Here is a 16,578-nt window from a genome sequence, read left to right on the forward strand (position 1 = left end):
CTTTTCGGACAGACTTTTGGCTAGTCAAAAAATCTGTCTCAACCAAAGAAATTTGGCTGCAAAAACAATGAGGGACATTTATACCTGCGCTTCACGCGTGTGATTTTCAGGTTGGGCAGGACAACATTCACTGGACAGAAACAAACAACTGCCAATAAACTTTTTCGCAGTTGGATGAGGTACTTAAATTTAAACTAAGGCCAGGAAAGGGTAATGTCCACCCTGATTTAGGACTAGGAACTAACAATGTTAACCTAACTGGTGACACTAACCTTCTAACATCCCTTGAAAAATCATTACTGGACAGGGGTTTGAATGTTGTCCCCACCCCCCAACCAAAAACAGGCTTAGAGGCTAAACTTGACTATGGTGTAATGGATACGGCAGTTTATAACCACAAAATGAAACTGGCCGACTACTTTCGGCATTCAACTGGAGAAAAAATCCCATTCACGGAACACTCCGGCTGGTTACCCTCAAACTCTAGTGTAGATCCTGAAATCATTAAAGCTCATAAAAGGATAGTGGAAAAAGTGGGTGATATGACAGTTTACACAAATCAGCAAACTCTTTCTGTCATGGAACGTCGTGCTCTCACCAAACTACGCAAAAACTGCAAAATTGTTATAAAGCCTGCAGATAAAGGGTCAGCCACTGTCATTCTAATAAGGGAGAACTATATCCGGGAAGCCCATCGACAGCTTAATAATTCAAAGTACTACAAAAAAATTAGACAAAGCTATTTGGCCTGAGAGTTGTAAAAAATTCAATGCAATTATCAGGGACATATTAATAAAAAAGTAAAATATTTAGAAGCCAGGTCACAATCACAAACCCGAAAATTCACAAGCCAGTCGATACATGGACCGATATTAACACACCACCTGGTCGTCCAGTCATTTCAGACTGTGGATCAGAATCGTACAATATTTCAGAATACATAGACTTTCACTCAAAATCAATTGCAAATAGACATGAACGTTTTGTGAAAAACACTGAAGATCTTCTATCGAAATTATCAAAAACCAAAATCCCAAAAGATTCATTCTTGGTTACCCTTGCTATTGACCAGTATTGATGCGGGCATTGATTCAGTTAAGAGAGCATTTGATAAGTACCCAGATCCAAACAGACCAGATAAGAACATTATTGAACTGTTAGAATTAAGCCTAAAAGGAAATGATTTTGAGTTTGATGGAGAAATGTATCAGCAAGTGTGTGGTTGTGCTATGGGCAAACGTTTTAGTCCAAACTTTGCATCTATCTATGTCGCCGAATGGGAAGAGGCTGCTTTAAAGAAATCAAGTAAAACACCTCTTTTGTACCTCAGATATCTCGACGATATACTTATCATTTGGCCACATTCTAAACAAGAATTTTAGAATTTTTTTGAGCTATTAAATCAACGATGACAATATCAAACTTAAGGCCACCATATCAGATAAATCAGTTGACGTCTTGGATGTAACAATTTATAAAGGTTCACAGTTTGAAACATCAGGTTACCTAAACTACAAAGTGTTTTTCAAACCCACAGACACACACCAACTTCTCTCCACTGCAAGTCTTTTCACCCACGCCACACTTTTAAAGACTTTGTTAAATCTCAGATTATTAGATTTCACAGAAATTCGAGTAACAAACAGAATTTCAATGAGGCTTGTTCACTTTTATTTAGTGCTTTAAAACCTAGGGGGTATTCAAAACGGTTTTTAAGAAAAATTAAATCTGAAACTGTTCGAGAATTAGAAAATCCCTTTAGGGCAACCTGAAGACTATAAACCATACAAACTTCAGCATAACCAATCACCTCAAATAATCACTGGCTCCTCTACTACTTGTACCAAAACCAGGTGTAGACTTCACAACTTACTTAAAACGCAGTCGACTTGCAAAAGTCAACAGACCAAAATTGAATATCAAATTCGGACAGACATGAACTGTGATTCGAAAAATGTAGTATATCTAATCACCTGTAATTTGTGTTAAAAAAAAAAAAAAAAAAAAAAAAAATAGTACGTAGGACAAACGCAAAACTAACTGACAATTAGAGCAGTTTGTCACAAGGATGATAATCGGCATGAAGTTGACACCCCTGTCGCTAATCACTTCAATCTACCTGACCATTCGTTAGATGAAATGTTTGAAATAATTCCAATTCAACAACCCCTGATACTTCGTTCAAAAGACCAAACAGACCTCTTGAGACTTGAACGAGAGGTCTTCTGGATTCGTACATTACAGACAAAACAGCCATTTGGAATCAACGTTGAATCTGGTAAAGCCGTAAAAAAGTGATAAAAAAATGTTTCCAATAATTTACAGTCGACGTAGCGTTGATATTGGTAAACTTATGAAGGAAGAGTTTTTAAATCTGCAAACTGTTATGAAAAACCCTATTACAGCACGTCCGGTTATTGCATACAGACAAAAATCCAAGTCTCAAGGATATCTTAGTCTCCACACGACTACCCGCCGCCTAAGCCTGCGTCTAAGCCTCTAAACCAGTCCATATTTCAGCGGTTTCCTAATAATCTTTTAAAAAACAAATACATCGTATCCGGCTGATAAACAAAACATAGTACTAGCCAAATAAATTTAAAACAAGACTGACCGAAAAACAGTTATATGTTGTATATCACAACGGTCAATTTAAAATCAATTTCGAATCCCTGGGGCAAAATTTTAAAAAAATTGTTTTAGTTTTTAAAAAATTCATTTGTTCTTAAATACATACATACATACATACATACACTCACATACATACAGACACATACATACACATATATATACACACACACACATACATACATACACAAACACATACATACATACACACACATATACATACACACATACACATACATACACACACATATATACACATACATACACACACATATATACACATACATACACACACATATATACGCACACACATATACACACATACACACACATACATACATACATACATACACATACACACACATATACACATACATACACACACACACGCACACACACACATATACATAAAACTGATAAGTGCAAGTCTGGTTAGGGCTATGATATCTAAGTATGTTAAAAGGAAGGAAGGAAATGTTTTATTTAACGACGCACTCAACACATTTTATTTACGGTTATATGGCGTCAGACATATGGTTAAGGACCACACAGATATATAGACAGGAAACCCGCTGTCGCCATTTCATGCTACTCTTTTCGATTAGCAGCAAGGGATCTTTTATATGCACCATCTCACAGACAGTATAGCACATAACACGGCCTTTGATATACCAGTCGTGGTGCACTGGCTAGAACGAGAAATAGTCCAGTGGGCCCACAGACAGGGATCGATCCCAGACCGACCGCGCATCAAGCGAGCGTTTTACCACTGGGCTACGTGCCGCCATCTCTAACTACGTTAGGTCGAGTGTCCTCAATCCACGGCTAGGGTACAGACACCCTAGCTATAGGTGTGTAGGCCCGATAGCAACATGCATGCTGAATCAGAGCACAGGAGAACCAAATGCTTGACATCTAGTAGCCGATAATTAAAAAAAACTCAAGTGCTCTAGTGGTGTCGTTAAACAAAACAAACTTTATAACTTTATTTCGAAATTTTCTAGGGAGCATGTTCCTAACTCTCCATACAGATCTCGCTTCCTTTGGGGCGCAGCTCATTTACTTTCGGCAAAGTGAAACTACTCCCTTTTAGAAAATTATTAACTCTACAAAATCCTTTATTCGCTGTTGTTGTGGGGTTGTTGGTTTTTTTGTTGTTGTTTGTTTGTTTTTTTTTTTTTGGTTTTTTTTTGGGGGGGGGTGTTTGTGTGGGTTTTTTTTTTTTTGGGGGGGGGTTAACACAGGCGAAGCATATTGAATATTGAGTGGGCAAGACTGAACAAGGACAACGTCAGTAATGGTCGTGTATGTCAACCGGATAATATTAATGTATAGTGGAAGCACGTTATTGCGGGGGGGGGGGGGGGGGGGGGGGGGGGGGGGGGGGGTTGGGGGGGGGGGGGACTTCCCCTCAAACCTTCACTCCGGCCCTGCTTTGTTTTATCCGCTACAGAAACACCAACATCAGCATTGGGCAATAGAAAATCATAGTACAGTTCTCGAGGCTATCGCTGTACATTACAGTGTTTTGTCTACAGGAAATTTCAGTACATTAAAATTATGTAGTGATGTTACCAGAAAGTACATAGACATGAATATAAACACTTGATCGTTACCACATTGATCGCAACGGTGCAAGAATGGTTAGTCTAAATTTGTATATAGTTGTCATATTTTAAAACGCAGCATGTATTTCATAACTGAAGTGAAAACCTGTATTTTATCAATGTATTTACTTTATGACCGATTATCACAACACCTGAAACGTATCTCTTAGAATTCGTCTTCCTTCCCAATTCAAATTTGCACTGAAATCTCCGTACAGTGCAACTGGTAATCTCCGTACAGTGCAACTGGTAATCTCCATACAGTGCAGCTGGTAATCTCCGTACAGTACAACTGGTAATCTCCATGTGTACAGGACAGCGTTTTACAGGGATGATTTGGGAGATTAACAAACACCGGCCGTTAGATGTCAAACATTTGGTAATTTTGACATATTGTCTTACAGAGGAAACCGCAAAATTTTCTGTTAGTAGCAAAGGATCTTTTATATGCACCATCCCGCAGGCAGGATAGCACATATCACGGCCTTTCATACACAAGTCGTGGTGAACTGGCTGGATCGAAAAACAGCCTAATGGGCTTGAAACAAGGATGATCAAACATGTTTTCGTAGCGAATAAGTCTTATATTTTGTCGGTCATGAATTCAAAAACAAAACACCAAAAAGTCATTAAAATGGCACTTCAAACAGGCTTGGCTGGGGGTCACAGAACCCGTCTGATTTCCCTCTGGATTCACCAATGCAATTACAAACGTCGCATGCTATAACACACACAATGCATATCTTTCTTTTGAACACACCAACTCACACATGCACACCAATTTAGAATGTTGATAATCAACTTTGTTGTCGTATTGAAAAAGCGCCTATAGTTATTGTGCCTATGTCTTTTTATCCATTGCCAATAAAGATGTGATATTTTGTTCGGTACACAGCCATGTTGGCAGTAAGGGCAATGAAAAGGCAGATTCCTTTGAATTTGCCCCATGTCAATATTAGTATCTCATACAGTGAGTTTAAACATCCTATTAATCAATATATCTGTTCGACTTGGCAACATGATTGGAACGGTGGCATTATTAACAAGCTTCAATCTGACAAGCCTGTTCCGAGAGAGTGTGGCAGTCCTCCTACAGGAAGGATGAGGTAGTCTTGTGTGGTGCTCGCATCGGCAATACACATTTAACGCATCTACTGAAAGTTCGCCTTCTGAAGAAAATATATATTTGGTAACATTAATATATTAGAATGTTTTAAATTCCATTGCTGCTAATTGGAAGAGTAGCCCATGTAGTGGCGACAGCGGGTTTCCTCTCAAAATCTGTGTGGTCCTTAACCATATGTCTGACGCCATATAACCATAAAATAATGTGTTGAGTGCGTCGTTAAATAAAACATTTCTTTCTTTCTTTCTTTCACACGAATGACGTCATGTTCCTAGCCAGAACGCTTAGCATTCCATCTATTGCATAAAATCAACTAATTTTCCAGACGAAGTAAGTTGTGTTATTTAATTAAACTTTGTTAATTATAATATAGGAAGGTGGTATATAATAAATACAGAACCAAATACCAGGTTTTGTTGGGGGTTTTGTGTCGGGGTTTTTTTGTCGGGTTTTTTTGTGTGTTTTTTTTTTTCTTTGGCCGTGTTATATATTGCGCTCCTTTATAATGCGCAAGATTTATAACATTCTTGCGCACTATCAACTGGTGCAATAAATTACATGGCAAAACAGCTGGTATGTAGTTCTGTCTGTGTATTGTGCTTTTACCCGTAGATCTTTACACTGTTCTTTGTTTGTTTGTTGTTTACATACTTATATAACTTGTATTTTTTAATTTAATCCTATTCATAGCCGATGTGTATTTTTGTGCTGGGGTGTCATTACACATCCATTCATTCATTCATTCATTTATTCTTCCCCATGGTTATTTTAAACTTGGTATAGAACTGGGCCCCGTTTAATGATGCGATCTTAGCGCTAAGATCACCTTAAGTACATAGCTACCTCATGCACTTACATTGATCATGATGCTAAGATCGCTTCGTAAACCAGGGTCCTGGGACCTACATTCTCAAAGTTTCACAACTGGGCCAGCTCGCAGTGCAACGAAAAATAATAAAAGTGCAAAACTTAAGAGAACTTTGTGAATTTGACCTCGATTTCCGTCGGTGGGCCCATTTGCGCTTTTTGCTCGTTCCAGCCAGTGCACCATGACTGGTATATCAAAGGCCGTAGTATGTGCTATCCTGTCTGCGGGGTAGTTCATATAAAAGATCCTTTGCTATTAATGGAAAAATGTAGCGGGTTCCCTTTCTAAGACATATGTCAAAATTACCAAATGTTTGACATCCAATAGCCGATGATTAATATAGCAATGTGCTCTAGTGGTGTCGTTAAACAAAACAGACTTTTTCGGGTCATCTGGTTGCAACGAACATTCACAACAGCAGACGCATCTGGCGCATGTTCACATTAGTGCTATAGAAATATAGGAAGTTCAATCTTTAGTCCCTGTATATCCTATGAGATGTGCCTCTGCATCCATTAGATCGCACTGATAACGTCTGTCTGATCTGGTATTGATTTCGGTAATGACAATTAAATGCATTTCAATAAGTTCCACTTAGCTAAGTTTACACAGGGATATTAGCTCGTTCCATGCATGACAGATGTTCTATAATAGAGATTACCACAAACGAAGGTAAAAAAACAGGGGAGGAACGTTTTAATTTACATAGATTTATTTATTTATTTATTTTTGTAAAACAGAAATGTTATGAGAGGTGGGTTTGGTTTTGAAACGTCGTACGTTTTATATCCGTTTTAGCATTATTTAGCATAGACTATAGTTATAAATAATTCCATCGAATCCCTTTTGACGCAAATAAATGATATCTGGCTGAACGCACCAGAATGAACATTTTACTGAATACACCGTACTGTCCACGATTAGTCTCGACTGGGCGCACACCACACAAAACGGGTGGACAAGAGGTCAGTGGTCATCTAGTGACCCGTCCGATCCAGGTGTACGCCTAGATAGGGTGTACTGTACACATCCTGTTTATATTGCTTTGGAATACCTTCACACATACACATCCACATTCTGCAGGCCATTCAAAGAGAACAATTTAGTTCCAGACTGGCACCCATGCATGAAATCCAAAACACCTATCACACTATATATAATAACACACTATAATAATACATTTCTACACACATGTATATATACATGTGTGTAGAAAGTTATTATTTAATGATGTTTTGGACTATGGACATGAACGGACACGCAAACGGATTTTACACATTTATCGAATTTGAACTATGGTTGTACGTGTGTAAGATATAACACCTATTGTAAACACGAATGAGGCGGCAAGCTGCACGTGCATAACATGTTTCTATGTTGGAAGTGATTTCTTGATGTCTGTAGCAGAAATAACTACCGATCTGAAAGGTAAGTATTAATTTGCACCACGATTGTCTACTTACATGTTGTTGTTTTTGTGTTTCTTTGTGTTTGAAGGAATGGTTGATCTTGCAATAATTGTATGCAGTAGAAGGAAGGAATGTGTTTATTTAACGACGCACAGCCCATTTTAAAAGTTAAAGTTGGTTTTGTTTAACGACACGATTAGATCACATTGATTTATTAGTCACATGCGGGTCCAACCGGAAGGGACTATAGGTTTCATCTCCGTCCTTCTGTCCGTCTGTCCCACATGTTTTCCGGATGTTTTTTCAGAAGGATTTGAGATATTGAGCTGCAATTTTGTGTATAGCTTCATCATGTACTGTTAAAGATCAGCTTTGACTTTCATGACGATTTACCCATTTTTGACGGAGTTATGGGCCTTGAACTTAGGATATGTAAACATTTGTTTTCCGGACTTTTTTCAGAAGACGTTAGACCTTTAGATAATGAGCTGAAATTTTGTGTATAAGTTTATCACATACTTTTACATATCAAGTTCGACTTTCATGGCGATTTAACCATTTTTAACGGAGTTGTGGCCTTTGAACTTAGGAGATGTGAAAATGGGTTTTCCAAATGTTTGCAAAGAAAGAAAGAAATGTTTTATTTAACGACGCACTCAACACATTTTATTTACGGTTATATGGCGTCAGACATATGGTTAAGGACCACACAGATTTTGAGAGGAAATCCGCTGTCGCCACTACATGGGCTACTCTTCCGATTAGCAGCAAGGGATCTTTTATTTGCGCTTCCCACAGGCAGGATAGCACAAACCATTGCCTTTGTTGAACCAGTTATGGATCACTGGTCGGTGCAAGTGGTTTACACCTACCTATTGAGCCTTGCGGAGCACTCACTCAGGGTTTGGAGTCGGTATCTGGATTAAAAATCCCATGCCTCGACTGGGATCCGAACCCAGAACCTACTAGCCTGTAGACCGATGGCCTACCACGACGCCACCGAGGCCGGTCAAATGTTTGCAATGCCTGGATATATCAAGATGAAATTTTGTAGATAGCTTTACAGATCAAGTTGAAGTTTTATGGTGTTTTATCCACTTTTCACAGATGGTACACTGGCTAGAGCGAGAAATAGTCCACCGGCCAGTGGGCTGCGTCCGGCCCCCAATAAATTTTAATTACAGCTATACGCATCAGATATATGGGACCACAGAGATAACGAGAGAAAAAATCCGCTTCCGTCACGCAAGGAGCAACTCTTTCTGATTAGCAGCAATACGAAATAGCCCAATGGAGTTTTATTCAGTAGAAGTTAAAATTTGTCTTGTTTAATGACACCACTAGAACACATTGTTTTAGTAACCATCGGCTATTGGATTTTACATTTGGAAATGTTTGACAAGGAGTACTAGAGGAAACGTGGTGCACTGTACCACTAGCAGAAAAGAATCTTTTATATGCATTTTTCCACATACAGGATAACACATACCACGGCCTTTGATATACCAGTCTTGGGGAACTAGTTGCGACGGCGTAAAAAGTCGGAGAATGAGTCCACTGATGTGGTTCGATTGTATGACGCAAGCACCTCAGACGCATAAGCGTATGAGACAGGGTGCGGGGGTTGGGGAAACTGCCCCCCTAGTACTGGAGCAAAACCTCATATTCGGCGGAAATGTGCTAACTTGAGACCTTTTTATTATGTATTTCCATCATTCTACCCTTAAAATTAGCTGTAATTCGCGTATCAATGCGAAGTGATTCTTTTACAACCCTATATAGCTGTTTGGCAGTAAAGCTAATATGAATAAATGTTACTCAGATTCGGGCATTTTCGTTTACTGCGGGCAAAAGGCAGCCTGCCCCCCCCCCCCCCCCCCCCTTACTAAAATGGGAGCTCGTACGCCTTTGCTTAGACGAGCGCTCTACCGACAGCAATAGGGAAATCTTGTTTCGTTCATTGTTGGGACTTTGGGGAGGGGGTGGCGGGAGAGTGCTATACAAGCGCAACCTATTAGATGAATATTTTAGGAAATATTCAAACACCCGGCGGGTAAAGCGCTCGAGCCCGTTGCGCGATCGATCTCGGATTTATATCTGTCGGTGGGCCCTTGAGCTATTTCTCATTCCAACCAGTGCTCCCCAATTGTTGTCACAAATGTTGTGGTAGGTTCTATTCTATCTGTGGGAAGGTGTTTATAAAATATCCCTTGCTTCGAAAGGGGGCGGGACGTAGCTCAGTGGTAAAGCGTTCGCTTGATGCGCGGTTGGTTTGGGATCGATCTCCGTCGGTAAGCCCATTGGGCTATTTCTCGTTCCAGCCAGAGCACCACGACTGGTATATCAAAGGCCGTGGCATGTGCTATCCTGTCTGTGGGATGGTGCATATAAAAGATCCCTTGCTACTAATGGAAAAATGTAGCGGGTTTCCCCTCTAAGACAATATGTCAAAATTACCAAATGTTTGACATCCAATAACCGATGATTAATGAAACAATGTGCTCTAGTGGTGTCGTTAAACAAAACAAACAAACAAATTCAAGAGTATCACGAGTGTGTGGTAACGGCGTGTGTCCTGTCTCATTATCGTGTGGTCCTTAACCATATGTCCGACGCCGTATAACCGTAAATAAAATGTGTTGACGGCGTCGTTAAAGATATCATTTCTTCTTTTCTTCCGTATTCAAAAATGGCTTCAGAAGCCGGATAGGTGGCCAGCTAGAACATTTGTGAAAATTAATGGCAATTAACTAAGGAGCTGGAATCACACTGACGTGTTTCTCAACAGTAATGTATTCACGCCATCTCGATATATAACCAGTAGATACAGAATATGTCAAAACTCACAATATTAGGTTTAAACATTGTCGGCACAGACAACTAATTCCAGGCGCCTATTTTGCTGCAATTGTGTAATAGCACTTTCTAGGTGATGTTATTAAAACTATTTAAAGGAGGTGCTTTAAAGTGGGTGCTTTAATCAGTACTTTCTCAACCTTGAAAATAACTGCATGACAAGTATTGTTGATCTTTCTAATATATTCAAACGCATCGGCAAGAATTGGTGTATGGGGGAGTTAAAATATGGCCATTGAAACAAATATAGTAGAGTTTGTAACGAAAATGGACTCTATAGTTTCATCCACAAAACTCGTGCTGCACCTTCCCGTGTTAAGAGTACAACTTGTTTGTACCTGTGAGGTAAAATCTCGAATATGTTTTTAATTTTCCAAATACTAGTACATATTCGAGACGGGAGTTAGCTCAGTGGGTAGAGCGCTCGCCTGATTTGCGAGGGATCGTAGCATCGCCATCTGTGGACTCGGTGTTCCCCCGTCTCAATCAGTGTTTCACGGCTGGTACATTAAATGCCGTGGTATGTACAGTTCTGTCAGTAAAATAGCCCTTGCTGCTTTATCGGTAGGAGTCGGCTATGTGGCGACAGCAGGTTTTTCCTCTTTCTTTAAGCTGGTTTGATGTGAAATAAATACACCTTTACTTTCATTTGTTTTCTCCCTTTACCGCACTGTTCTTCAGTCAGGGTCACATATAAAGGCATTTTTAATTAAATTTTACATTCCTTAGCGACTCTGGTGTTATTTTTATTGTTATTATTATTATTATTATTATTAAGAAAAAACAAAACAAAACAAACAAACTCACAACAACAACAAAACCCACCACATAACAAAAACAACAAAAAAATAAAAACAAAAACCCAGATGTTTTACGTAACAATTTAATATATCCCTTTCTGTATATCTAAACATAACAAGGCCTCTGTGTATAATAAGGAATGTAGCAAACCATCACGTAGGTACCCATAAAAATAAAACAATTATTTCTAATTGTATGGCTTAAAATGAGTGATAATATTACACGATATATATTATGTACTTTTCCTTTTCATTCGTCTGTAACTTTTTTGATATTTCAGTTTTTAATTTAATAATATCGTGTATATATTTTGTCTATTTCTTTTAAAGGCGTTTCTGGTGTTCGATTTGTTGACGGTGGATTCTGCTCTTCCTCTACACCAGCTGAGAAATAAAGAGAGATAGGGTTTTATCGAAGCGCACTTAAAATACCTTAAATAGTCAACAGTAAGAGGTTTACAAACAGATCGATCATGTTGAGGATGAAGTGCAGACGACATGTTCTTATGTTTGCCGGTGTCATGGTACTATTACTGGGCATCCAGACACTATTTCTAATATCCATGTTGGATGGGGTCGCCCTTTTTAAAGTCGGCAAGTCGTCTGAACTGGTCCACACACGAAATGATAACAGTGATATGACACAAAGCCATGCCAGGTAAGACTATTGGTAACGGTTACAGATGGGCGCTCAGTGATTCTGAGATAACTTTTCTGTTTAATTCAGTTAAAATATAGCCCATGTATTCGAATAATGTTTCATTTCAAATGTCTTACTTATTATTAGTTGTCTAGTTTGTCACGCTGAATGAAAAACAAATCACCTTTATACCTTGGTGCTTGTGCTCTCGGAAAACAATTGTCAACAAATAGGAAATCATTTTTGACGATGGTTTTCACGGAGCCAATATTTGTATAGGCGTTACCTTTACCAATCTATGCCAATCTGCTCTCCAATCACTCAAGAAAATACAATTCTCTCTCTCTCTCTCTCTCTCTCTCTCCTCTCTCTCTCTCTCTCTCTCTCTCTCTCTCTCTCTCTCATCCATTTTCTGTTAAATCTATTTCTCTACTTCTCTCTTTCTATCTCTCATATGTCTGTGCTTATGTCTGTGTTTGTCTGGTTCCATGTTTATCTGTGTGTCAGTCTGTCTATTTGTCTGTTTGTCTGAATGTCTGACGTGCTCTATTTCGGATTCTTACAATCAATCACCTTTTATACCACCCATCATTTCAACAGAAAACACTATTCATTCCTTTTATAATGATGACGTGTTTTCTTTTCCATTTCAGCTGTTAGAAAAAGGATATGTCGAATTAGAATAGTATTTAATTTGTCGCTTATTAAATTCGAATTATTGTCCAGATTTACAAAACAAATGTTTTTCTAAAAAGCACATGTGTAAGCATTGTAAAGATGCATGGTTAATTACAAAAAAATAGGGTTTCTAATTTGGTCCATAGGAATTCGGTTTACCATTCATTTTGCAGTGCTATAATCTGTACTTTGTTTCATTCGTTTCTAGAACGTCTTCAAAATTAACACCCCTATCAACAACCAGAAACATACCATACTCTGTTTCTAGCTGGATACCAACCACAAACGTCCAACAGACGACTCTCAACTCGACAAAGCAGTTGATGCTGGCTAAGATGTTGAGGAACCTACTGAAGATGACGCGACCCGCTGACGACACGTACAGTTTTAACGTCAGTCTCAGTGACCGGACACCGATGGACAGACCCATCGACGACCTGAGACCACCCGGATGTAGTGACGTCACGTACAACCTGACCAGCCTGCCCACAGTGTCCGTCGTCATACCATTCTTCAACGAGGCTCTGTCCATCCTCATCCGAACAGTCCACAGCCTGCTGGCGCGATCCCCTCCGCAACTCCTCCGGGAGATCATCCTGGTAGACGACAAGAGCACGCATGCGTACTTGGGACAAGGTTTCGAAGACTACCTCCGGTTTCTGGACAATCGAGTGGTGCTCATAAGAAATCATAAGCGTGAGGGTCTAATAAGATCGAGGCTGAAGGGAGCGGAAAGGGCAAAGAGCGAAGTTCTCGTTTTCCTGGATGCTCATACGGAACACAACGTGGGCTGGCTGGAACCGCTTCTGACCGAAATAAACCGGTTTTCAAACATAGTTGTCCAACCACACATGGCTGAGATCGGTCAGTTTGACCTCCAATATAAGTCTTTCACAACTCAGATGTTTCGAGGTGGCTTTGGATGGGATTTGAGGTAATTGGTATCTGTGTACATATTTTTGTATATACTGTAAAAATTACGAACGAATAATAATCGCAATACATTTAAAGTGTTTATTCACGCAATAATATGGTGAATTTGCTACACTGTATAGTACAGACACAAAAACCTTAAAATAAATAAATATCTTACTTTATTGCATTATTACCTTGTTATTCAGTAAATTGAAATGCCCGGAATTGGATTAATTGTAAGTGATCGTCTTGTGATGCATGTAACTACAGGGGCGTGCGCAGGAAATTTTGCAGGTGGGGGGGGGGGGGGGGGGTCGAGGTGACTGACGAAGCCCGACACCGCGAGCGCCGCAGACGCGAAGCCCGTGGCGGGGTGGCGGGGGGGCCCTCCGCCCGAAAATTTTGAAAAATTGACCCCTTCTAGGGCTATTCTGAGATGTTTTCTGCTGGCTAGCCGAGCCGCTTTCTGACCAAATTTTTTTGGAAAGAAATTACATTAAAAATCGGGATATGAAAAAAAAATTCGCCTTGAGCAGGGGGGGGGGGGTTCGACCCCCCAAAAAAAAACACCCTCCCACACCCCCACCCCACACCCTGCGCACGCGCCTGAACTAGTTAACAGGGAATGTGTTTGGTCATGATCGCGTCATGATTCGCTGCGCAAGTTTTAGAGATCGCTACATAATTTTAAAACATTAAACAGTAGTTGTTAATCAAATTTCATTTCACTAGAAATAACACTAATCAGGATTTTAAAAACAAAATGTTCCCTGGCTAACTGAACAGTTGTTTGTATCTCAGACCCGTGTTCAGATCACAAAGCTCTCTTAAACTTGTCTTTATGCGAGACAGCAAAGTTGAAAGTTTAGTTAAGTAAGCACAACAAACACCAGTCGTGCATAAGCGGCCCTTTTTTTCTTAGATAATTGGCAGGGGATCAGCAATGGAAAATATTTCACCTGCCCGATGGAACAGAACTGACATTTACTAGCCCGCCACAATTTCGATCAGTCCGCCAGCCTACATGTATATATAATTACATGGATTTTCAAGTTGACAGGCATTTTTGAAATGTCAACTTAACACTGTACAGATTATCTATGTTACCTGTAACAAACAAGCCAATCTCTATTAATTGAAACAACATGCGTCACACACAGCTTGTGAGTATTCAATTGAGTTTGATGTAAGTTACTTTAACCTTACTATTTTGAGTATCATCTAGCAATTCAGTACAGTTTATGTCAGCCACATCACAATACTTTCTATACGCAGGTGGCTAGTGTTGGAAAATCGCAATACTTTTTTCACATAATACATAATGGTTCTACAGTATGTATGGATGTATGGATGTATGTATGTATGTATGAAGGGTATGTATATGTGTGTACATCCATGGATTGTAAAAGCCATCTGACATAACCCAATCGCTGATGAATGTACAGATGGTTGTCCCATAGGAAATTAATTTAATAGACCCCTTGATGTTAACTGAAAAGAGACACTCGTGTGACGGCAACGAATTCCTTAATATTAATCCAAGAGTATGTACAAACTCGTAAATAGCATTAAGTTATTCTTTCAAAGTTGGGGATTGGTTTTTTGCTTGTTTGCTTGGGTTTTTTCTCAGTGTATTGTCGGGTTGTTGTTGTTTTTGTTGTTGTTGTTGTTTTTGGGGGTGTTTTTTGTTGGGTTTTTTTTTTTGGGGGGGTGGGTATTGAGGGTGGGTGTTTGTAAACTTTTGGGGGTATTTTATATCGGAGGGTTTGGGGTGTTGTTCTTGTGGTGATGCTGGTGATCGTCGTTGTTGATGTTGTTGTAAACAGCTGTTTGAATGAATATTTTTTATGTTTTACAGATATGCCTGGTTTTTTCTTCCAAAATACCTGACCCAGACTTTGTCGTCCCCCACAGATCCTTATCCAACTCCGGTTTTGGTGGGTTGTGCCATCGCTGTGAGGAAGTCCTACTTCAATTCTATTGGTGCTTTTGACGAGCATCTGGAGATTTGGGGCGGGGAACATTTGGACCTCTCCTTCAGAACTTGGATGTGTGGAGGTCGCATCGTCACGGTGGCCTGCTCTCGCGTGGGTCATCTGTTTAAAACTAACTCGTACAGCTTCGAAGGCGACCGTCAAAAGGTCATCAGTAAAAATCTCAGAAGAGTAGCCGATATTTGGCTAGACCAGTACAAGGTGTTTTTCTATGCCGCGACACAGACGCACGTTTCGCTACCGCCATTAACTGCGCACGAAAACAAAACACTTGTGGAACGAAGAATGCTTCGAAAGAAACTAGGATGCAAAACTTTCAAGTGGTACTTGGAACACATCATGCCTGAAATGAAAATCCCACCTGAACATGCTATATACCATGGCGAGTTGGAAAACAACAAAACTGCAGGTTGTATGAAAGTTTTGGAAGACGGCTATATAGGAATCACGTATGACTGCTATACGTTTCGAATCCTTCCTGAAAACACATTCACCATTGACAGACGAGGTAGACTGGTTTTTGAAAATCTCTGCGTCCACATGGACAGGGATTTGTTGCTGTTAAGACTTGGAGACTGTCCACCAGTAGACATCAGGGAAAATGTCGGCTGGAATTTGTTGCCAGGTCCTTATCTGGGGAAACTCGTGTATACTGAAGGCTCAAAGAGGTGGTGCGCTATGCACATCACAAATATAACCCCTGTGCACAAATTTGAACAGATGGTCCAAATGAAAGAGTGTGAACCGGACACGCCCTTCCTCTACTGGAAATTTCAGTACAAATTTACATACCGCTGAGATTACAGACAATGCCAATAAAGACTGGACTTTTCTATGTTTGAGGTAGTTAAAATAATCACGTTTAAACAACAATCTGCATACAAGAAGTGAAATAGTTATTTATGTCTGATATAGGGTTATTTCAACAAATGGAGAGAGAGAGAGAGAGAGAGAGAGAGAGAGAGAGAGAGAGAGAGAGAGAGAGAGAGAGAGAGAGAGAGAGAGAGAGAGAGAGAACGTGCTCAAACAAAATTTTATCTCAATATAATGTCCAGTA

General features: G+C 39.7%; 1 protein-coding gene across 1 annotated transcript; it reads left to right on the top strand.

The window, feature by feature from the left end:
• Window positions 1-11,626: 11,626 nt before the first annotated feature.
• Window positions 11,627-16,354, top strand: LOC121369446 (polypeptide N-acetylgalactosaminyltransferase 1-like). The gene is made up of 3 exons (XM_041494544.1): window positions 11,627-11,952; window positions 12,821-13,546; window positions 15,386-16,354. The coding sequence occupies exons 1-3, from the start codon at window positions 11,768-11,770 to the stop codon at window positions 16,317-16,319; spliced, it is 1,845 nt and encodes a 614-aa protein (XP_041350478.1). The 5' UTR covers window positions 11,627-11,767; the 3' UTR covers window positions 16,320-16,354.
• The last annotated feature ends 224 nt before the right edge of the window (window positions 16,355-16,578 follow it).

This window comes from Gigantopelta aegis, chromosome 3 (genome assembly GCF_016097555.1).
Source record: "Gigantopelta aegis isolate Gae_Host chromosome 3, Gae_host_genome, whole genome shotgun sequence".
In the NCBI taxonomy this organism is placed as follows: domain Eukaryota; kingdom Metazoa; phylum Mollusca; class Gastropoda; order Neomphalida; family Peltospiridae; genus Gigantopelta; species Gigantopelta aegis.

What these genes read in the sequence shown, in the direction of transcription:
- LOC121369446 (XM_041494544.1), top strand. Translation starts at nt 11,768, where the DNA reads ATGTTGAGGATGAAGTGCAGACGACATGTTCTTATGTTTGCCGGTGTC. An exon ending in ATGACACAAAGCCATGCCAG is followed by an intron (nt 11,953 to 12,820) that starts GTAAGACTATTG and finishes ATTCGTTTCTAG; the next exon opens with AACGTCTTCAAAATTAACAC. An exon ending in GGCTTTGGATGGGATTTGAG is followed by an intron (nt 13,547 to 15,385) that starts GTAATTGGTATC and finishes TATGTTTTACAG; the next exon opens with ATATGCCTGGTTTTTTCTTC.